This window comes from Schistocerca americana, chromosome X, assembly GCF_021461395.2.
Source record: "Schistocerca americana isolate TAMUIC-IGC-003095 chromosome X, iqSchAmer2.1, whole genome shotgun sequence".
Lineage (NCBI taxonomy): Eukaryota > Metazoa > Arthropoda > Insecta > Orthoptera > Acrididae > Schistocerca > Schistocerca americana.
In genome coordinates, this window is record NC_060130.1 from 910,711,784 (window position 1) to 910,736,158 (window position 24,375).

The 24,375-nt window shown below is 37.8% G+C and overlaps 1 protein-coding gene across 2 annotated transcripts in view; it reads left to right on the forward strand.

Moving 5' to 3' along the window:
* LOC124556505 (kinesin-like protein KIF3B) overlaps positions 1-24,375 on the forward strand; it is a 132,193-nt gene that overhangs the window by 43,693 nt on the left and 64,125 nt on the right. For both annotated transcript variants that reach the window (XM_047130460.1, XM_047130461.1), the window contains 4 exons: positions 4,258-4,393; positions 4,867-5,016; positions 11,600-11,762; positions 15,716-15,848. In XM_047130460.1, the coding sequence (XP_046986416.1) occupies positions 4,258-4,393; positions 4,867-5,016; positions 11,600-11,762; positions 15,716-15,848 (582 nt within the window). The remainder of the gene's footprint in view (positions 1-4,257; positions 4,394-4,866; positions 5,017-11,599; positions 11,763-15,715; positions 15,849-24,375) is intronic.

A 24,375-nucleotide genomic window follows, 5' to 3' on the forward strand; every position in this document is an offset into this window, starting at 1 on the left:
GATGTCGTTCGATCACTATGCACTTGTGACTTCAGGTAACCCCAAAGCCAATAATCGCACGGACTGAGATCTGGGGACCTGCGAGGCCAAGCGGGATGAAAGTGGCAGCTGAGCACACGATCATCACCAAATGACGAGCACAAGAGATCTTTCACACGTCTAGCAATATGGAGTGGAGCACCATCCTGCATAAACATCATATGTTCCAGCAGGTGTTTATCAGCCAGGCCGGGGATGATGCGATTCTGTAACATATCGGTGTACCTCTCACCCATCACGGAAGCAGTTACAAAACCAGAATCACGCATTACCTCGAAGAAAAAGAGGCCCGATAATGGTAGATGTGGTAAATCCAACCCATAATGTGACTTTCTCGTTGTGCAATGGAGTTTCCACGACAGTTCTAGGATTTGCGGTAGCCCAAATTCTGCAGTTGTGGGCGTTGACAGACCCTCGGAGTGTGAAATGAGCTTCATTGGTCCACAACATGTTACTCAACCAATAGTCATCTTCCACCATCTTTTGATATGCCCACACAGCAAATGCCTCCGCTTCACTAAATAGCCAGGTAACAGTTCATGATGCCGATGGATTTTGTACGGATAGCATCGGAGAGTACGCCTAACTGCCAACCAAATAGTGGTGTATGGAGTGCCGGTGCAACGTGCGACTGCACGAGCGCTGACTTCCCCGTGCATACACGAACCCGCTACAGTCTCCATTTCTTCCTGAACTGTCTCAGCAGCATTATGTCTTGTGCTCGGTCGGCCGCTACAGGGTCTATCGTCTAAACAACCCATGGCTTCGAACTTCGAAATCATTCTCACCACAGCTGCATTTGTCAACGGATCTTTACCCATTCGAATCGCCTTCCTATGGCGATAGGATTGTAACGCTGAACTAGCACATTCGCCATTCCGATAATACAGCTTCACTAAAAGCGCCTTTTCAGGTAATGTCAACATGCTGCAACTGCTGGCGCATCTGATTCTCTCTCTCATTACAACTCCTTTTATGCACAATTGCCATACACACTCACTGACGTTTTCCTGTCCAGCGCCATCTGTTGAACATTTTGTAAACTTCCCCCCCCCCCCCCCCCCCCCGTCTCTAATAAAACCCATGCCATTCCAAGCATGTGTGTCAATTTTTACCTCTATTGACTTTTTGATCACCCGGTGCATAGGGAGAAACAATCATCATAATAAAATAAGGGAAATCGGAGCTCACACGGAAAGATATTGGTGTTAGATTTTCCGTGCACTGTACGAGATTGGAATAACAGAGAATTATTGTGAAGAAGGCTTGATTAACCCTCTGCCAGGCACTTAAATGTGATTTGCAGATTATCCACATTGATATAGATGTAGATGCATACAACTAAATTTAATACTTAAAATACAATTAAAAAGGAGCTAGAGTCAAAAGAGAAATAGTAGTTCAAATTCTGAAGGACAGCTGCAAATAAGTGTATGTACCATATGCATTACAACAATGTTGACTGACAGCAGCTTGTTAAATGATAAAAAAAAGTCACAGGCACTGTGGGCATACCAAAAACAGATCTGAGGGGCCGCTGGTGGCATGGGGCCAAGACATAGTTAAAATGGACAGAATGAGAAATAAAATTAATAAAAGCTCCAAGGCTAAGCAAAAGTACAACAATGACACCTACCTCTCAAATCATAGAAGTTAGTACCCAACCCATGTGACATGTACGATACAAAAATAAACAAATTGGAAGCAGTGTTTCAAAACACGATAAAAAGGTTGCAGGCACAACAGACTCGCAGAAACCAAAGTAAGAAAAATGTGGATGGCAGGGGGAGAAGCTGAGATCTAGTGGAATATAGGACCTACAACAACTTGTCATATAATGAAAAATAGGTGTTTGGAGTAAAATCACTCTGCCCATTAGAAAGTTTAGAGGGGTGGCATTTCCTATTCCCAAAAATCTCTCTCTTCCAAAAGATCCAGTAGATATCGTTTAGGGGCAGTATGTACATTTTTTACAACATATGCACATTCCTGCATTTAGACCAATCTGAAAATGATCAAATTTATCAAAACTGGTAATTGAATAAACAAATACAAGTGGCGTTCAATAAGTAATGCAACACATTTGTTTTTTCCCAGTCAAGTTTGGTTGTAAAATTTGTTGTGGGTTGTTGTAAAATATTCCTGCTACAGCCCCTGTGGTTTCACGAAGCTCAGATGGGTGGCGTCACTATATATCACCTTCAAGATGGCATCTGTCATGGACGTGCATTCCAAGCAGAGAGCTGTTGCTGAGTTTCTTTTGGTGGTAAACAAGAGCACCACAGATATGTTCACAGGCACTTGCAGAATGTCTAGAAAGACTTGGCAGTGAACAAAAGCATGGTGAGTTGTTGGGCGAGGCATCTGTCACCGCAACAAAGTTGCAAAAACCTGACTGATCTCTCGCGTTCCAACCAGCCTTCGGATTTCTGTCTATTAGGCCCAATGAAGGATGCACTTTGCACGAAACAGTGTGTGGATGATGGGGAGGTTTTTGTGCAGCAAGGTGTTGGCTCTGATGTCGACGAGTAGAGGGGTACCATATGGGCATACAGGCCCTACCAGTAAGGTGGTGTAAAGCCATTGCATTGAATGGAGATAATGTTGAAAAATAGGGTTTTGTAGCCAAAAGAATGGGGAATAATATGGTGTACTGGAATACTGAATATAACTAACATGCTTTTAGAAAAAAAAAAGTGTTGCGTTACTTATTGAATGCCCCTCGTATCTGCAATAAGTCACTTGTGGCATTAACAAAATTACATAAATTGGGATTGCTGTCAGCTTCACAGTGACTGTCATCCCTCATCAGTGTGCTTATTTTGCTGCTGTCCATCTCGTTAATGCCAAATGCCCCATTATTGATATACCTTGCATGCTTCTGTTATTTACTGCAGATGCTATTAAAACAGTGTTGCATGTTTATCAGCAAGGATAATACTGTCCAGATATGTGGGGGGGTCATGATTTTCAAGCAGATAAAATCAACCTTTGTATTTTCCATATTGGAGTTAGAAAATGTGTGGGAACACTACTCATACCATGAACCACAAAATGTTCAAAGAGTGGTTAACTAAATATCTGTAATATTGTATGTGTCACCTCCAATAATCGTTTTGTGGTTAAACTACAATAATTGTTTTTTGCAGCCACACTCACATTAGAAGATATTTCATAATTCATAATACATTCCAATTTTAAGGCATAAAGATCTGATCATTTATTCACCTCTTTTGTGCTAGTTTGCACACCAAAACTTCTTTTTTTTCTGCCCCATTACTTTTATTACTTCACCATTAAAGTTTTGCGTTGTGGTATATTTTGCATAAGGCCGAAACTACAAGATCATACCTTAAATTTTTGATACACAATATACCCCTGTCAGAATTCAGTTACGTTCACTCTTTGCATGGTGTAACCTTGTGTACAGGTGATGTTTAAAGGCTTCTATATAGAATACAACGGAGATTGCCTCTACAGATGCATGTGGATTGTTGAAACCAAACAGTCTGATGTGCACAAGGAGACTAATATGTCAAATCTTAATCTGCTGTCTCTATCAAAACTAGGATCAGTATTGATAAACCTCATTATTCACCTTTAATGCGCTGTAACAAAGTTTTTAGGCCTACATTGATACTTCCAGTTTAAATTACTTTGTTTCAGTTAGTCATTTCACAGTGTCCATTTTCTTGTTAAATTTCATTCATAGGTATGTAATACCTATTTGTGGGGGGATTTTACTTCTCTGAAACTCATTAAACTACTATACTATGAACTGTATATAGTTTCTTGTGGATTAATTAGACTTCATTGTGAGTTGTTTAACATTTCCTCATTGGTGATTTACACTATGCAGAAGAGGGTCATAAATATTTCGTGATGTTTAAATGGTACTATCTTGAATATATTTTCTACTACGTTCGCTGCACCAATTTTTTTAATCACAGAGGAGTGTCTAATCTTGCAGATACTTCTTGTTTCACACATCACTAAATTTGCATCTAGATTTCAGACAATTATGAAATATACTGATAAGTAAGAAAATAGTTTGCTTGGTAATTTTGCAGAGAAAAATGTGAAGCAAATTAACAATGAACAGAAGAGAAATCATGACATATAACATTTCTGTTTGGCATATATTTTCCGCATTTAGGCAAAAAAAGTGAGGCAATTTAATCCCATAATATAAAATTTTGATATTGTGTACTGTTGCAGGGTCCCGGCTGAATCAGACTGAGAAAGGAATAATACCCCGTTCATTTGATCAGATATTTAGTCACATTGCCCGTTCCTCAAATATGGAATATTTAGTCCGATCCTCGTATTTGGAAATCTATCAAGAAGAAATAAGGTATGTGTACATAATGTACACTATAATTTGTCTGGTACTTAACATAATTTTTAAGCTTGCTTGCTAAATGGCCTGTTGCTTAAAATGGAGTGCAACTTACTCAGTTTATATTCATAAACTGTTTCATAATGGCGCACTTAGCCATTTCCAACAAACTTTAAGCATAATTTCAAATCTTTTCTAAACTTTTTCTCACTTTTGTGCTTCAAGGCATATATTTAACATGGTAACTTATTTCTAAAGTAATCAGATGTTTGAAGCTGTTGTATACATGGCAGTCAGGTTTGGTGGTTTACTGGTGTAACAACTGAGCTACCAATGCACACTGATTTCATTATTGTTCAGTGAACATAAATTTTTTTGTGGGGCCTATACACCATTGTCATGTTTTACCATGTAGCCTTTCTTTTGTTCTTTCTTAATTGTGCTAAGAACTTGAGTTTTTTATCAGTTTATTGTTTTATCATTTTCAGAGATCTCTTGAACAAGAATCCAGAAAAGAAACATGAGTTGAGAGAAGGGGCAGAAGGTGTTTATGTACAAGATCTTTCGTCGTATATATGTAGAAATGTTAAAGAAATTGAAAGAATTATGACACGTGGAAACCAAAATAGGAGTATTGGGTGAGTTTTTGGAATATTTTCATGCACCAGCAAACTCTAATGGAGAAGATCTCAACTGTAACAGTAACTATATTACTGTGTTAGTTTGTATGGTAATGAGCTGTATCATACTTGGATCATTTTGTTAATTTTGGAGTTAGTGGTCTGAAGATGGTCATGTTTGACTGAAACCAGTTACCAGAACAAATAAACTTTAGTTGTCATCTAGATTGATTGTTTTTGTTATACCCATTATTAGTTTGATTTAATATTATGGTAACAGTTCTGTAATGATTTTGCGGTTTCTTTCTACTGTTACATTGCCTTTGTGGTAGAATCAGGTATTATATCACTTCTTAATCTTCATAAATTTATATAGTGACTTGACATGAAATTAGTTCCTTTGGCAGTCGTGATAGCCTATAGTCTATACAAAAGCACTACTTAATGATTAGCAAAAGCTTTGGTAACAGGTTCTTGTGTAATATTAATTAAAGAAACCGTGAATAAAAATCCAGAAGTTGCATCAAGATCTACTGTTTGATATGATTTGGATAAGGTTTGCAAATGAGTTTTGTATGATGCATATTGGACACACATTTCCCAGGACCAATGTGCACATATGTCTCATTCCAAAACATTTGCACAATGCCCACCTCTACTTGGTTACAGGGTGATGCTGGGTGTTTTGCTTACCTTTGCTACATACTTGTACGGTATCATGGCACTGATGGGTAATTCATTGACCTAGTGACTTCAGTACTGCTAGACAATTCTTGTTTGATGTCTTGTAGTACACATCCATCCAGTGCCATAAATTGTGGCAACATGAAGTAGTTTTAGCAGTCATTGTCAATTTTATGAACATTTCTGAATCAGTATGAGCAATTCATCTGCTCGTAAAATTCACTTTTCTACCTCATTCATCAGAGTTTTGGTGGTGATTTACCTTTTCATTTTGTATAATGTAATATTGTTCACTGAATTTCAATAACCTACACATTAATTGACTGCAAAGAGTTTTTAAATATTTAGTAGCCAAGAAGTAGTAGCATGATCGGTAATCACTGTGCTTTTTCTGCTGTTACCACATTAATAACGAAGTTTTATATTCTGGTTGCCATAGAAAAGATATTCCCTTTGTTAACAATTTTGTAACAGTTTTGGTTGCAGTTGTGTTATCTTTAACAAAATAAAGTAATAATTAGACATGTTCCACACCCATGAGAATCATCTAATTTTTGGGTCTATGGAACGAAAACTGAATTTAATCAATTAATCTTAAAAAAATATTGCAACTCCTAAATATTTTTAGAAGTAGGAAAGTGTTCCAAGGCACTTTTTTAGTTGAGGGACTGGATTTACTCCTCCAAACGTAATAATGTGAGCAAGATACATGATGTAGGACTCAGCAAATCTGCATTTATCCAATTCTAAACTTTTGCTTGATGTTCTGAATACACTCCAGTAAACAAACTACGCTAGTGTGTTCAGTTAACATTAATGAATAATTAACTGTGTCATCTGAATATGCCAAACACATGCACAGAGAGAGAGAGAGAGAGAGAGAGAGAGAGACACTTGACATAATCACAATTTGCACTTACGGGAATTGTGAGTTAAAAAAAAAAGTAGAAAGCCTGGAATTAATTAAAGGTAAGTGTGGCTTGTGTTATATCTCCATTTAATTTCTTCTTCTTCTTTCTTTTTTTTGTCAGAATTTATGATAAAAGAACACTAAAATATGATGATGTTTATAGTGTTGTGATTGCATAGTGGGTAAATGATTTACCGTGTAGGTTTTACTGGTTACACATGTAAAGTTTAATCTTTTACATTGTGAAAAATTTGTAAATTTCTAGGGCTGCGATCAGGCTCACATGTTCAGATATTTTCAGTAAATATTTGATATTTCTGGATTCTTTTCCTAGATACTAAGAAATAGTACCACCACTAGTTGTTATGAACAGCTTTATTTGAAGCTACATGTTTCGATTTTCCAACATTCATGTTATAGCACTTCACTTCTTTTTGAAAGGTACAGTGCGTAATGCATAAGATATCAATATGATAATAGTGAAAGTAACTCTTGTCTTTCACCTTTCCATGGCATGGAGATAGCTTGAAACTGAGGAGGAACATAGGCTACTTAAAAAGAATCAGTAGGTATAGGTGATAATAGTTGATAACTGTGAATCAGGGCAGCAAAAAGTTTGTTGACAATACACTTTTTTATGATACACTATGCAAGCAGTAAGAGCTACATCAGATTGGAAAGCACAAAACTGTAGATCCCAAAAAGATCTGCACAAAACTCCACGAGAGCATATCTTTCATGGTTCACCCATAATCATAATTTCTACCTTCTGATTGCACCTCGCACAGTGAATCCGAAAGACATTACAAAATGATCATGGATTAACCATAAAAGATAAATGTACATTCTCGCAGAATTTTTTTGTAGGTATTTCTGAGATCTATATTGTAGTATGTCATTGCATTATGTACCACATATTGATTAGGCAGTATTTTGCTGCCAGCAAACTTCTTACTGTGTATGACAGATGACCTGGAAATGGCTGAACAAACTTTCATTAAACATATGACAAGACAATTCTGATTAAACTAGCCTTCAAATAAATGAAAAAAATCTGAATTGGAATTGATGCATTCCTGTCTGAGCTTTGAAGCCGTAGACATACTATAACACCTATGTTCGTATGTTGTGCCAAATATGATGTTAATGTACAATAAGTATTACCTTCTGGGAGGAATTTTGAAATGGTTGACCATGAGTTAACTTAATGAACAGAGGGCATTGAACATGAATTTCGTGACTATGACAATCAATAGAAAGCTGAAAGACTTTACCTTAGGAAATAATGAAAGAAGTGAAAGTGTTTTATGAATGAAATAATGAACAGTCACCAGCCTAATTAGGCATAATAATTTGGAACATTAATCTCAAAGAATTTAAATATAATTTAGTGAAAGGGGGTTTCATTCTTTCTCTCTTGGTAAAGTGCAATGAACACACACAAATACCAGACGAACTGACCCTTGGTAAATAGTAGTTATCATTTGCATAAATTGGGAATAACAGAAAGATAATTAGCACTTTACTCCTATTGATAATAATCACCAGCTCAACCATTAACCAATTCAGCACCAAAGGGTTATCAAAGACCTCATGAGACTAAATGAAGTATTACAAGAGTCCTGGTTTAACTAACACACACACCACAAATGCAGATAGATAACACTGTACAAACACATTTTTTTTTTTTTTTACGCTCTCTCATTTATGGAAATACCTCAGATTTCTTTAGCAAAACAATCTTTAGTTTAACTTTCTCATAATAGAAAAGAATATAGTGGGGGCCCATAAACAGTCACTTCCCTTATAAGCAAACTATGCACACATTCCTTAAACAATTTGCATCACACTAATACTGATTTCTAACCCCACTTGAAATTATTTATCTTTCAATGCTTTGTAGCAATTTACACTAACAATATTCTTAATTAACTTCAGAAATAAGTTCAAGGTAAAGTTAAGTTTCAAGTAGGTTCAAAATTGTGTGACTCTTTCATTACTTGTGAAGCAAGTTATTTTAACTAACAACATTTATGCCCTTTAGCACTAAAACTTTGGCACATTCAAAGTAGAAACAATTAAAAGCAAAATAAAGTTTTTTATAAGTTCCAAATTAAGTGCCTCTCTCTTTACCTGTGAAATAAGTAATTTAACTAGCAACATTTATATGCTTTAACACTGAAACTTAGGCACATTCAAATAGAAACAAGTTAGTGCTTCTTCATAAACAAGATACTCTGTCTTTAGCATGTTTACGATAGGACCCTGCTTGGTTTCATGAACAGGACAGTTTCAAAGTTCAAACACAAATTTCTTATCATTGAAATTATTATTGAAAAACACTCACATCAGTATACTGGTCCATACTGTGATACATATCTGAACTCCTGCAGTTGGTTGAGCAGTGGCACAATAGTGGTGGCAAGCAGGTGGCGGCTAAGTGGTCCCATGCTCTTGAAGTTGTATGCTCTTTATAAATTCTTCTTGGCCACGTATTTCCTTCATTTCAGAACCATTCCATGGTAACGAGCACCATACGACAGCCAAAGTCACATCTGAGGCAATTTCAACATCAATTGCCTCCCAAATGCCTCACTTGGCACCCGCATTGTTAACAGTACAACGTCTAGCCAGGGACTGCGTAATGTGCTCTCTCTCTCTCTCTCTCTCTCTCTCTCTCTCTCTCTCTCTCTCTCTCTCTCTCTCTCTCGCTGCCACCCAGATTGACGACCAGATCCACCTTTTCCCACGTGCAAAGCCCCTTCTGTAGCTGAGGGGGTTCCCTACACCTTTTCCTTCCTTACAATACAACTTCCCTAAGGTGAACCAGTTTTCTACATAGAATTTATCTTTTATAAACAGACATATTTTATAAAGTTTCATTATTTTTAAACATTATTAAGTTTTTGCAACACACACATCACAAACTTCCACTTCCCTCTGAGAATTCAAAGATCTTAATCAGTAAAGAACAACTACTTCGTAGTTACATACACATAATTACATTGTATAAACTACTTACAATCGATTCCGGTGTTATAATACAAATACATTAAACTTTGACTGCGCGTGATGGGGCAGCGGAAGAGAAGGTGCATATCATGAGCTGTGCTGCTCTGGTACTCACTCATCATAAGAATACTACTGATACACAAATGAAGCCAGTGGTAAAAGCTAATTGAACATATAAATAGACAAACAATATTAATAATCAATGGAGAACTTTCAGAAACGCTTATAGGTGGCTCTCTGTTTACGTAGCAATGTACAGCTATGCTTTGAACAGACCCAATTTTCAGACATAGTCTGTAGAAGAGTATTAAAGTCTGTTGGTGTTAATACCTTTTCTTGATCATTTGTTAAATGAAATGTCATTAAGACTCCCTACAACTGAGTTAAAAAATCTGACATCTACAAAAATTGCTTTCGCAATTCTTTAGTGATAAAGATATAGAGCATATTTTGCAAAATGCTGAACCATACAATGATGATCTCCCATGTTTTGTAGCTGTGAAGAGAGAGATGCAAATTTTTCAACAAATGGACGAAAATATGAAAAAGTTTCCATTAGAGTCCAATAAAAGAGCAATGACACTGCCATATATTAGTCTTGTGTTAGTTATTGTGCACATTTCCTACAACAACATGTACTGCAGAGGAATCTTTCTCAACCTTACACCATCTGAAGACATATTTTCGCAGCTGGATGAAGGAAGATCGTTTAAATGGATTGTCACTGATGCATATCCATCAAGGTATTGCATCTATGATGAATGCTGAGGAAGCTTTGGATATCTTACGTAGGAAACAGAAGAGGAAAGTTTCATAGTATCATATATAATAATGACTGTAATAAAATTATATTACTTATATGTGTACCATATGCAGTAATGACTGTAATAAAATTAATTTGTAATGTGTAATGTATAGTACCTGGTCCGAGCTGCCAGAGATGGCCTTCGTGTGTGTGAACTGTGCTTGCTTGTGTGAACAAATGTGTGTTTCCTTTCTGATGGAGGCTGTGACTGAAAGCTAATTTGTAAGTGTCTTTTAGTTGTGCCTGTCTGCAGCTTAATGTGTCATCTTTATGGTAAGTAGCAGTCTAGCTTTTCCTTACATTGTTGACAATATATATACAGGATGATTCAGCTGTCCCTACCTACAGATTTTCTGCAACACCTTCAGATACTATGCGTAAGATTTTCGTATTCTCTCACTTGCTGTGTGCAAAACTATTTGTCCTGCTGAAACAATGAACAGGGCCTTTATGTAGGAAAGTTAATGTGGTTAACTTTTGTACTGGGATACGCTTTCTTTAGAGACCATAGTTTTTGAGTTACTCAAGAAAAATGCATTTGAAGATCGCTTTTGTATATTTTTCTTGAATAATTTGAAAACTATGGCCTCTAGTGAAAATATATCCCGATACGAAATTTAACTACATTACCTTTCCTACAAAAAGGTCATGTTCTTTTTTTCCTGTAGGACTAATAGTTCACGCATAGAGAGAGAGAGAGAGAGAGAGAGAGAGAGAGAGAGAGAGTGTGTATGAAAATCTTGCACATGGTATTTGGAAGCACTGCACTGGTTGCATAAAACCAAGAATGGGGCATCTGAATCACCTATATATATATATATATATATATATATATATAGTGAATGTGTGTGTGTGTGTGTTCATTTTAAAATTAAACTGACAAAGCATAAAAGGACCTGTTTACCCTCCTAATCCTAGTGCCCCCCCCCCCCCCCCCCCTGCACCGAAAAACTCTGTATCCACCTTGTGTATATATGTGGCATAAGTGTGATTTTTTTTTTTATACATAGGCAAGTTTTTCCTAGCCTTAAGAAAATCTTTGTCTTACTGGTCAGAAATCTACTTATATTCTGTCTGAAATACCTGCTTCTTTTGCTCAGTCCATATTCTTCAGTCTAATTTTTGCAACTCTAAAAGTGCAGTGGTTCAGTTCTTATCCATGGGAATGATAGAGATTCTGTCTGTTGCAGTACTACTAATATGAATGAAAGAAGTTCTCGATCACATGCCATTTTCATGATTACGGTAGAGATGGGTCCAACTGTTGATAGCTGTCAGAAGATGGTCAAAGTTGGAAAATTGAATCTGGTAGATCTTGCAGGAAGTGAGAAACAGTGTAAAACTGGAACAAAGGTAAAATCTCTTTCTCTGTATTTTTCAAACACACATTTTGAATATTTCATATAACATTGTTACAATACACTGCAGTAGTACTCCATCATTCATTGTATCTTTTAGCTTAGACAACATTCCAGCACTATTTCACCACTTAATATTACAGTGGGTTTGTTGGAGGATGATACACTTTGAAGAGATTCAGATTAATGTAAGAGCTACTATGTAGTTGGAATGTGTGTTCTGATACATCAGGCATAATTGTTTACTGAATCTCCTACCGCAGATAAAAATGCTGATTGATTTCCCAGGCTGTTTGGGAATGACTCGTGTCTGCTAGGAATGAGCATAATAAATTGAACTTTGCATTTTCTATAAGTGTTTATTAACAATTCCAGCATCTGAAACCATTTAGAGCCATATTTTTACTCCAATTGCTGAAATTTCATGAGAATTAATGTAAATCTTATATTTTCTCATTCAGAAAAAAGGTCCACAAAGTTATAGTCAACACCTTTGTAATGGGCATAAACCCCTGATTTATGGGTTTTTATCTTGAATGAGAGAATGAACCAGGTGCTTGTGATGCACTTACGACAGTATACTGCATTTTAGTTGCTTGTAATTTATTTCCCGATAGGAGGGTGAATCTACAATTACCTCAGTTTTAGATTATTGGAAGAGAGTAGCACAGCTATAAAAAATTTTTGAAGTAAAAGGTCAATACAGTGTCTGACAAAAGAAAGTGGAGCAACCAGAAGTGGAAGAGAAAGCAAAATGAAATTTCACAAGTTGAAAGGGTATGTGATATTATTTTAATGGTTACAAATTGAGTCAAATTTCCAAAGAATTTGGCAGTACAAGGCCATTTGTCAGTATTACATTGCATCCCTTCTGGCCTAGATGCATGCACAGATTTGGTTGGAAAGGGTGTCATGAAGCCATTGCATCCTCTCCTGAGACAAACTGGCATAGAACTGTCTAACATATCCTTGATATTCTGGATACTAGCACTGGAACAGAGTTAACATCCGTGCTAGTAACACATTTGTTCTATCGGGGACTGATCTAGTATCTTCTTGGCCACATAAGTACTTTTTCATTATACAGATGGTTTGTAGAGACACATGCCATGTGCGGATGAGCATTATCCTGTTGTAAAAATGGCACTGCAATATTGTTGTGAGAGAGATAACACATGAGGATGCAGCATGTCTGTATACCACTAGCAGCTGTGACCTGAAGTCATACACAATGGCTCCCTACAAATGGTACCAGGAGTGACATTACTGTGCCCCCCCAAACACTGGAAGAGTGGGACCTCTCTTCAGGTCGGTGCCACACTCACCGACAATGGTCATTTGGGATAGTGCAAACCAATTATTCATTGTTGAACACAATGCGACGTGATTAATCAGTAGCCCCTGCTTCCCCACCACAGCACCACTCCAAGTACAGCGGTTTGTGCTGTGGTGTTAATGGCAGCCTATGCATAGGATGGTAATTCCCTGTCATGGCTTCTGCTAGTCTCCGAACAATGATGTGGAATGATGGAATAATGCAGGGAGTCTCTATTATTTGTTCTCAGATGCCAAGTGCAGATTTGAACGAGTTGCGATGTGTTTGGTGCACAATATGGTGATCCTCCCATGTGGTGATCAGATATGTTTGACTGGAGTCTTGACAATGAGTATGCATGCCCTGACATTCCCATGCAGTCAGACATCAGACCAGTGTCACATCTGAAAGCCCCACAAATCTGGATATTGCACAATTTAACCAGCCAGTCAAATGGAGATCCAAAATGAGGCCCCTTTCAATCTCTGTCAGGTGCTGATAACTGTCTCTCACACAAGTGTGCAACACCTCCATGTGCTCCACAGGCTCATTGTCTGATACTTTTCATTCACCTTATTTACCATACCAGGCCTGATGATAACACTAAACATGAACAACAGTAATGCACTAGGGGGGAGGGGGGGGGGGGCATTGGCAGCAATCTACTTGGCACAAAGAATTGTGACTAATGATTGACATGCATGCCAAGGGTGTGTGTGTGTGTGTGTGTGTGTGTGTGTGTGTGTGTGTGTGTGTGTGTGTGTGTTTTTAAGAAGTTAAATTTACATCCAACCATATCTTAGTACATCAGACAAAATAAAACGTGTTACCAATACTTAAGAGAAAATAAAACACTTGTTAACTTTCTCTCCTGTAGAACTCTACCTACTTATTTTAGATACATTGCCACTCACCGTAAAGATAACACATTGAGTTGTAGACAGGCACTACTAAAAGATTGTACCACATTAAGCTTTTGGCCAAAGCCTTCTTCAGAAAAGAAAAAAACAAATTCACACTATCACCCACGTATCATGCACACATGACGACCATCTCTGGCTGCTGCTGCCAGAATACAATACTCGCGTTGAACGAAAGCAACAATCCAGAGTGGGGGAAGGGGAAGGGATATCAGGGTATGGGTAGGGGGAAAGAAGAGCGCTGTCTGGTGGAGTGTGAAAGGATTAGATGGCAACAGGACAAGGCTAAAAGGTGCAGCATTGGGAAGCTGGGGGGAGGGAGGGGGGGAGCAGAAAAGGGAGAGGAGCAGAGGGAGGGAAAAGATTAGTGGGTGCATTGTTGGCCAGCAGCGCACAGTGAGGTGAGGGGACGTGAATTGCTAGAAAGTGATTGGACAGAAGGGGTGGAAACTGTTGGGTGGAGGGTGTGGGGACAGTAGGTTACTGGTGATTGAGGCAAGGACAATTAGGGGAGCGAAGGATGTGTCGTAAGGATAACTCCTATCTGCACAGTTCAGAAAAGCTAGTGGTGGAGGGGCACATCCAGATGTGAAGTAGCCATGGAAATCCAGCATGTTATGTTAAACTGAGCTTGATTTCAATGACTGCTTCACAACACAGGCCATTTGGATCCTTCCCTTCACCACCAGCTTTCCTGGACTGTGCAGATGGGAATTATCCTTATAACATATTCTGCACTTCTGAAATTATACTGGCCTCAATCTACGGTAGCATAGGGTCCCCACACCCTCCACTTAACAGTCCTCCCCCCCCCCCCCCCCCCCCTCTCTCCTCCTATCACCTCCTCACTACTCACGTCCCCACTCTCATTGTGTACTGTCCTCTGCTGTTGCACCTGCCCGTCTTTCCTCTTTGCTGCTCTTATCCTTTTCTACTCTACTCCCTCCTCCCCCTCCCTCCCCCACAGCCTCCCAACACTGCTCTTGGCAGCTTTGTTCTACTGCCATCTAATAACTGCATGCTCTCCAGGCAGCACTTTTGTCCCCTTACCCATATCTTGCTATCCCTTCTCCTTCCCTGCCCCACTCCGGACAGCTGCTTTCATTCAACATGAGAGGTGCATCCTGGTCCCCGTGGCCAGATATAGCAGTCATGTTTGCCTGGTTTTGTGTGTGTGTGTGTGTGTGTTTTCTTTTATGAAGAAGGCTTTGGCCGAAAGCTCAATGTGTAACAGTCTATTCGTTGTGCCTGTCTGCAACTCGTGTCATCTTTACAGTGAGTAGTATATATCCTTCTCATAATGTTGTTGATATTCTGTCCTTTCCATTGTTTAATTATTTTAGATGTTAGGAAATTTGTGGTACTAATTTGTGCTTGAATGTCTAGCTGTTTAATAAATTAATGTATGTGTCACTGTTCAGCAATGCTAAATGCAACACCTGTGTACATTATAGCAACTGCCATCACAAGAGATTGTATTTCAAACTCTTGTTAGTATTTCCAGCAAAGAAATAGTACCATTATTTTAGCCTAGGTTTGTGGTTACACCATTGAATGTTTCTGTAATTTGAATATGGGGAAGCAACTTTGAGCTCTTGTTTCTCACAAAGTATACAAACAAAAAAGAAATGCTCCTTTGATAATTACTTTGAACTAGTTGTAGGACACTATTCTATATAATGTCAGTATTTATTATTTAACTCTTTTTGACAGGGTGAAAGATTGAAAGAGGCTACAAAGATAAATTTGTCATTGTCTGCACTAGGCAATGTAATTTCTGCATTAGTGGATGGAAAGAATTCTCATATACCATACAGAGATTCTAAGCTTACAAGGTTGTTACAAGGTAATGTCAAATTTCTCTTCAATTCAAGCATTTTACTCCATGACTTTGATAATACTTAAGTGTGGCAGTCTGCAAGAAAACCAGTGTTGCGTCCTGAATTATTGGGAATTTGTCTGTAACCATTTTATAGAATTTTTTATGTACTTGGGACAGAGTAACAAAGTGATTGACCATTAGCAGTTTGGAGAACAGCTACCACACCATAAACAAATCCAAGAATGATCATGTACATGCCTTCTACTCTGTTCACCATTGTCATATGTTGTTTAACACAGTTAGCTGGAGATGACAGTTGTGGTTGGTAACATAACTGTTCTGGGAAATTTTATTTGTGTGTGTGGAGTTTTAACTTTGTGAAATAGAATCTCAGAAGAAACAAAGTGTGCAGAGAAGTGATAAGATCCTGTCAAGCAATCTCACTACTATACATAAGCCCACACATCTATTACTGCTGCAGTGATAATAAGCAGGTGGGAAACAGTGAACCAAGGACACAACCAACTTCCATGCCCAGCTTTCAGTCTCTTTGTTGCTCTGGTCAAAGTATAGTTAATTTTTTTGAGATGTGTAGGAGTTACTGCAATCAAATAACATTGAAAAGAACCTTGACTGTACTTCATATAATAAAACAATTTATGTTACCACTGTTTTGATGAGAGATTGAAGATTCTCAGAAAGTGAAATATAACATTTTTGAATTAAAAAAAGTCTTGGTTGCAATTTATTCTTTTATTAAAAGTGGTTTACCTTCATGGGGCATCTTCAGATTATCTCTAGGGCTAACAAAATAATCAAAAGTTAGGGTACAGTCCTAGTACACACGATTCTAAACGTGAATAAGAAATTGTTACTAACCTTAAAATTTTCCTTTTAGAACATTTTAAAAACCATAAAATGGATCTGTGTTAGATTGAAGCACATGTCAAACCAAATAAACCCGCAAAGAAATCCTAGTCAAAAACAACTAATACATAATGTAATGTGATCAAATTGGATGAAACATTCCTTAATCAAGTCGCACCCGCAGGTCAGAATGGTGCAGTGGTAGGACCAAACTAACAAGGAAGTATACACATGGAATACACAGGAACGCTACTGCAACTTAGTGGCAATAGCGTCAAGTGGGCATATAGACGAGAAATGGTGTGAGGCTTGCATACAATGACGGCAGAGAACAAACATAGGTGTACTCAGGGCAGCTAATGACAGTCAGTGTATTTAATGCATACAAAAAATCTAAAAGTTGTTTGATGACTATAATGAAATTTTTAGGATACAATTAATCAAAACAAAATTGCACATAAAAGGAAACTTGTAAGTTACTCCAAATAAATAAAATAGTGACACCAGCCATAACTAAATAAAATGGTAATAAGATAACCATCAAAGATGGGCTTCTTCCCAATAACTGGGGATAAAACAAATTCTTAAATCAAGGACTACCCACTCAATTTGAAAAATATACCATCTAAGAATTGATTAATTGTAACCTTTTGATTTCATTACAGTGATTCAACCATTTTTAGATGTTTTTCGTGAGCATTAAATATGCTGACTGTCATATAACTGCTTTGAGCACCACCTGTATGTGTACGCTGCAGTCACGGTATGCAAGCCTCGGTCCACTAATTGCCTGTGTGCCCACTTGACACTCCTGCCAGGAAGTCGCAATGGCACCTCTGTGTATTCTGTTTAAATGTGTGTCCTCCTTCATGAGTGTAATCCTACCATTGCACCATTCTGGCCTGCCAGTACCACTTTTTTTAAGATATGTTTTGTTCAGTTTGAGTATTTATTTAACATTCGGTCCCACTGTTGAACAATATCACATTAGTTGTTTTTGTCTAGGCCTCTGCCAGTTTATCTGGCTTGAAACTTGCTTCAGTCTAACACAATTTTTTATGCTGTGAAAGGAAAATTCACATTTAGAATCGTGCAAGCTAGGACCATATTCTAATTTTTTCTTATTTTGTTATCCTTCTAGATAATCTTCAGCTAACCCATGAAGGCGAAACACCTGGTTAATAAAAGAATAAATTGCAACCAAGACTCTTTATTTCAAGCATTCTACATAAGATTGCTGCAGCAGATGGCCTAATGGAAGGGAAGATATTTTATGAAATATAAAATTCTTAACTCCTAGTGCGAAACAAAACTTGGCTGGAGTAGCTAACAACATTAAATTATGTGATATTCTTATAATTTTTGCAGCTACAGTATTGCATAATCTGTATTAGTACCTATGCAAACAGTGGGAAGAACAATCTACTTTAAAGGCAAGCCATAAAGTGAAAGGTTGTATGTTACATGAGATAGTATGTGTGGAGCATCGGTACACTGTGATTAAGTTGTCTGTTCTGTAATTAGGCTCTTTCTTCAATAGCACTGCTGCCCCACGTGAATATAGAAATACTGATATCTTCAACATAGCAAGCAAGCTCCTTATGCTGCATAGATCTGTTGCAAACTTAAACCATTTGCATTTGCAGGATGGCCACATCTTGTCTCAGGAGAAGGGTTGAAGGGGGGGGGGGGGGGGTTCATTTATAGCTTCCCATAAGTTATATGTATCCTGGAGTGACAGTAAGTTTTGAGCCCCTCTGGAAGTTCTCAACTTCTTTGGCCTCCATATTTGCTTCAGTGATTACCATAGGCAATGTTATGGATATTAGTGAGCAGATATCTTGGCTTAAAGTTTGGAATGCCTGAGCATAACTTGAGCCACAACTTTGTGTTAAAAAAGACCATGCTCGAGTATAGGTCTGACTGTGATTTTCTTGACTTGCGAGCCACCTATCCTTTGGAAACTTGGCTCATTTCATATGAACACAATGTGCAGATGTCTCTTGCCCTGCCCCATGAATTGTGCTGCCTTCTGTTGTCTATTTCTAGAATTATTTTGAAAGAAACATTAGCAAACATAACAGCTGCTTTCAGGAATGGCCGAGTCTATATGATTGCGTTGGCATAATTTCATGTGTGTACTTGTTCAGTTTCTCAGTTTGCTGGAATTCTGTTACAAATAAGTCATGTTTGTTGTGTGAGCAAGAAATTCTGGAAGCTCAAGATGAAGAAATTTCTCGGTAACTCACCTCGCACGTTTTTCTTAGGAGGATGATTATACTTTCTGTTATCATTAATTTAAAATTTATAATCTGTCAAAGAACCAAACTAAATATGAAAAATAAATGTTGAAGCTTGGCCCTTTTTAGTATGTGTTGCTCTTGAAGACACATCAATTACATATGTGCCCATAACACTTTAAATAACAGCATAAATGGCCAGTTTCCTGGGCCCAGTATTTGTCTAAGTGGCCAATCTCCAAAGTGTTAACCATCCTCCCTGTCATCCATTAATCTGTTTGGTAAGGGTACCAGGTGATGGAAAATATTTAAGAACATGAGACTTGTAACTAACATCCTTTGTAAATAAATTAACTTTCCTTGTGATTGGTCCAATGAATCTTGTCTGGCATCTTCTTCCTCCACGATATAGATAGATCTGGTTGTTCCACTTCAGATACCCCCAAATAGACATCCTAAGTGTTTGCAGCTTGGAAGTAATTCCATTGGTCACGCAGTGATGTTATAATCAAATAACAACATATTTTTCCATATATTCATGTGAATTACGTAACATTTGGTAATGTTAAGAGTCAGTTGCTAGTTTTTATGCTAAGTATTAATCTTATACAGATCTTTCTGCATTTCATGAGAATTTTTTATTTATGTGAGCTACCAGTACTGCCTATTTCTCTAGTATTAGTTTGTTTATCGGGTCCATGCATGTAATAGTGTAGAGATGTAAAAGATAAAGGACAATTAGTATATCTATAGTCAGAATGAGACATAAATTTATAAATAAATTATACTCATAGTTGAATATTATGTACGTAGCGGCCTTACTCAGCTCAAGAAAAGTCCAAATGAAAATTTCTTTTGATTAAATAATGTGATCAGTGAAGCTGAAGTGTGCACCATTAACAGTCGTTTACAAAATCCAAATTGTTTGATCAGTGGTTCCATTTGACTGAGAGAAACTGTTATTCAGTTATGAAAGACTTATCTATTTACTGTCAGTACTGAGGAATTAGTTGCCATTTTAGGGCTTGTGGGCTCAGGAGTTATGTTGTATAGTCAACATTGTTTGTATCAGTACTGCTTGTGGACAAATAGGTGCTGGCTGTAACTGCAACTGCTTGCTTAGGCTGCTGTCATGATAATTAAAATTCATTTGGGTGTTGTACCACATCATAGTATAAAACACTTTGATTATAAACTTAAAACTAATGTTTCGATTGTATTACAACAGCCTTCCTCGGGGCAAGGCTTGCCCTGAGGAAAGCCACTGTAATATGGTCAAAACATCAGTTTTAAGTTTATAGTCAATGTATTTTATACTATGGTGTGGTACAACAGCAAGAAGTATTTTAATCATCATTCTTGCTGTATTGTTTATTTGGGATATCACAGGGCATTTTTGATCATTAATACTCTTGGCTTTCCTGTAGTGTTAAAAAAAATCTGTGCCCTCTGAAGCTCAGCTTAGTGTTGCTCACATAAAAATAAAGAATTTTTTTGTTAGAATAATTAGCCGGCCGATGTGGCTGAGTGGTTCTAGGCACTTCAGTCTGGAACCGCGCAACCACTATGGTCGCAAGTTCGAATCCTGCCTCGGTCATGAATGTATGTGATGTCTTTAGGTTAGTTAGGTTTAAGTAGTTCTAAGTTCTAGGGGACTGATGACCTCGGATGTTAAGTCCCATAGTGTTCAAAGCCATTTTGTTAGAATATTTGCCAGAGGACATATTGTTTTAAAGAGAAAGTATATTGTGTAACTAGAAGATTCTGAATTGATGATAAACTGGCTTGGTAAGTAAGTTGTAAGCTCAGAGGAAGGCAGCAGCATACCACCTCCACTACGGTGTTCAAACCAACATTTAGACTGATGATAGATTTATTTACTTTAAATAGAAGTAAGAAGAGAGGAGCAGTATGAATTGAGAAGAGCAATAATAGAGGATATACTAAGGCTAGACGAGTGATCAGACAAACACGTATTATTGACTTAGTAGAAGTTGAAAATACCACTTTAGTTGTAAGAATTTTTTTCCAGGGCTTAAATGACAGCCGGTTTTGAGCTTGCGTTCCCATCATCATGTATGATACTGAAAATAAACAAGAGATCGATGCTAATAATAATTTTTACAAGCAGTAGTATACATGAGAAACAAAAAATATAACATTTTAAAAACAGCTGTTGGCAAGGTGCACACCTAGCATGCGCACATATTTTCAAAAATGTTATATGGTACTTCTTTTTTGTTTTCTCATGTTCAATACTGCATATAAAAGTTATTGTTAGCTGTGGTGTCTTATTTATTTTCAGTATCACACTTGATGAGGGGCACATAATAGCCCAAAACTTATTGTGGTTTAAGCATTCAAAAATTAAATTAAATTAAAAAAGCGTAATTTTCAGCCTCTACTATAATGGTCATTTGCAGATGTTCCTCCAGCAGGATTGTTTGTATTATTGAATTAGTTTATATCTTTAGAATTCAGAAGTGCTGATGTTACTAGGGGGCTTCAGTGCTAAACTCCACATTTTCAAATATAAGCAGAAAAGCTTTCTTGTGGCAGGCTCTTGTTATTTTGCACTGTAGTTTGTTCCTTAGTTTAGAGTCTTACACTGCATTTTATTTGTCAGTATTTTTTAAGCTTTTATAGTCATATATCTGGTTTTCAAATTTTCTTGTCAGCCTATGTGAATTATTTAGTGTCATTCACTTAACAAGTAGCTTTGGCTCACATGATCCCACAAAACACAGTGAATTAATTTAAGTTAAACAGAAAGGCCCTAAAACTGGAATAAACATTGAGATGCCACAACACACTTGGCAACATTGTATCAGATTTTACTGGTGGAGACATTTTGTCTGTGGCTGCTCATACTTTCTGATAGTTGGGCAACAGTTATGCTTGTAATAAATTTTGGACAAATTTTGCTGATACATCACATATGTACTGTCAAAGCCAGCTCTCCTCTTATTTTCCATCACCCGTTGTTTGGACTGGAGTGTGGTACTGTTGGGGTACATAGGGTAGATGTAACAACAAGGACACTCACATATATATGAACCATGTGGTATGAAGACTGAATTTTCATTGTGCTGTAAAAGTAGTTTTAGACATTAGTTAAATGGCAGAAGGTATTTCTGTAAGTAGGATAAGCATTTGGGTTAGTGCTAGTTTTGTTTCAGGCATGAACTTAATGAAATCTTTCTCTTGGAATACCAACTGATTTGTAGAAACATCTAAAGGTCTGTTGTTTAGTAAGGGCAATGCTTTCAGCACATTAAGGTGAGATGTAATCTGTTTAATGTGGACTGAAATACAAATTTACTGACACTCGGAGGGGAAATCCATCATGGATGCAAGTGTTGCATGAGCAATTACGAGTTGAGCATTTTTGTGTGGCAACAAAATGTGTAAAAAATGTTTATGCTGTTTATATCATATTGAAAGTCATAAATAAGAGTTGCCCCTAAATTTGAAGAGCTTCAAAATCACACCTAACTTTTCTCAAAAATACGACTCGATCATTCAATCATCTGGACACACTATTTCAGTGGTCCATCTGGCCACCATCTTTAGGTGGGAACACAGTTTGCTAATCTTGTCAGAACTGATTCCTACCATGAATGGTGTGGCCACTTTATGAGCCACAGAGAACCAAAAAGTGCCTGCACAAGAAATCACCACTGCTGCTTCATAATGTAAAGTGAAGGTACAGTGCTTGGGTGGCAGAAGCAGACAAAAATGATGAATCACTGCAGAATATGTGCCTCTGCCAGCAAAAAGACACAATCCTAGTAGCAAGATGCACAAGTAACTATCTACTTTTCATCATACATCGTTCAGTGTCCCTCGGTTAGATGGTGCTCTTGCCACCACAGATTCCTCAGGTTGTAGTAATTGTGTGGGGCTATGGTGCTCAACACATCTACCGTGAACACTGTGAATTGCTTGGCCAATATGTTTCCCTGCAATGGCAAAAGAGTCTGTAAACACAAGACTTCATCTGTCTTAGGCCATATTTAATGTTGTGGACTAGCAAGACAGCCAATCCACTAGGAAGAAGCCGAAAGGCACGCGTTTAAGCTCACGCAGGCTGGCGTGAGGTCTGGAACAGGTCAGGGATATGAGACTAGCAAAAATAATACGTAGCTGCTCGAATACTTAACTTCAATCCATAATTGGTGAACATCGCTCTTGACGGTACATGTTTTACAGCATCAATAGTAACTGGTAATGGCACCTTGCTAGGTCGTAGCAAATGACGTAGCTGAAGGCTATGCTAACTATCGTCTCGGCAAATGAGAGCGTAATTTGTCAGTGAACCATCGCTAGCAAAGTCGGCTGTACAACTGGGGCGAGTGCTAGGAAGTCTCTCTAGACCTGCCGTGTGGCGGCACTTGGTCTGCAATCACTGACAGTGGCGACACGCGGGTCCGACGTATACTAACGGACCGAGGCCGATTTAAAGGCTACCACCTAGCAAGTGTGGTGTCTGGCGGTGACACCACATTTAACTGAGCAAAGGAGTGCTGTAGTCTTTAACTGTCAGATAAAACAAACTTCTTATCTTTTTAAAATCCTTCCAGTCTTTGAAGATATACTACAAGCAACAGATCTATGTACATCCTTCACCGGTTCAGGCAAAGGTCCAAAGCACAACAGATCTGTGTGGCAGTATAACCATTCTCCTTAAGCACAAGGTTAAGGTGTTACTGTTCTTGTGCAACTGAGATGGTGTAAGCCCTCCTTGCCAACATCGTGACACCTGTGCACTGATATGATGGATGATGACACGACATGTAGCTATCAGTTTTTGTGTGTTGGTTTTCTACAAACACCATGTTCCAGGGTCTCATACTCCCTCTTGTAGACCAATACATCCACAAAATGAAGCTTTCCATACCTTTTATCACCCATTGTGAACTTGGTGCTTGGTTTGACTAATAAGCTGGACGAGATAACATAATTACAAAGTTTCTTATGGTTTTGCTGATAGCTCATGCCATCTTTTGATCACTATCTCTGCATTCATTTGGTTGTCCTGTGTTTAATTACTAGTAAAAGCGTATGTAAATACCAAATCTGCAGGTGCTTTGTAGTGATGCACAAAACACTGACAGGTTCCAGCAGGGTTTTCCTGTCATTATCAGTCTCTCGACAATGATATTCAAAATGACCAAATTGTCTCCATTTCTCCTGTAAATTGTGTGCCACAGTCTACAATAACAATCCATAATACCTCCTAATGTCCCACTGGAACCAGCAACTATTACATAAATAATCAAATTATCTGTCGTATAAAGCAAGTCAAAATCTACAAATGACCGATCTAGACTATGTGATTCTTCTCTTGCCATTTTCACAGGATTGTGACTGCACTATTCTATAAAGACATCTTTCAGTTACCAGGTCTACTTAAAAAAAATTTGGACACTAAAGCTTGATTA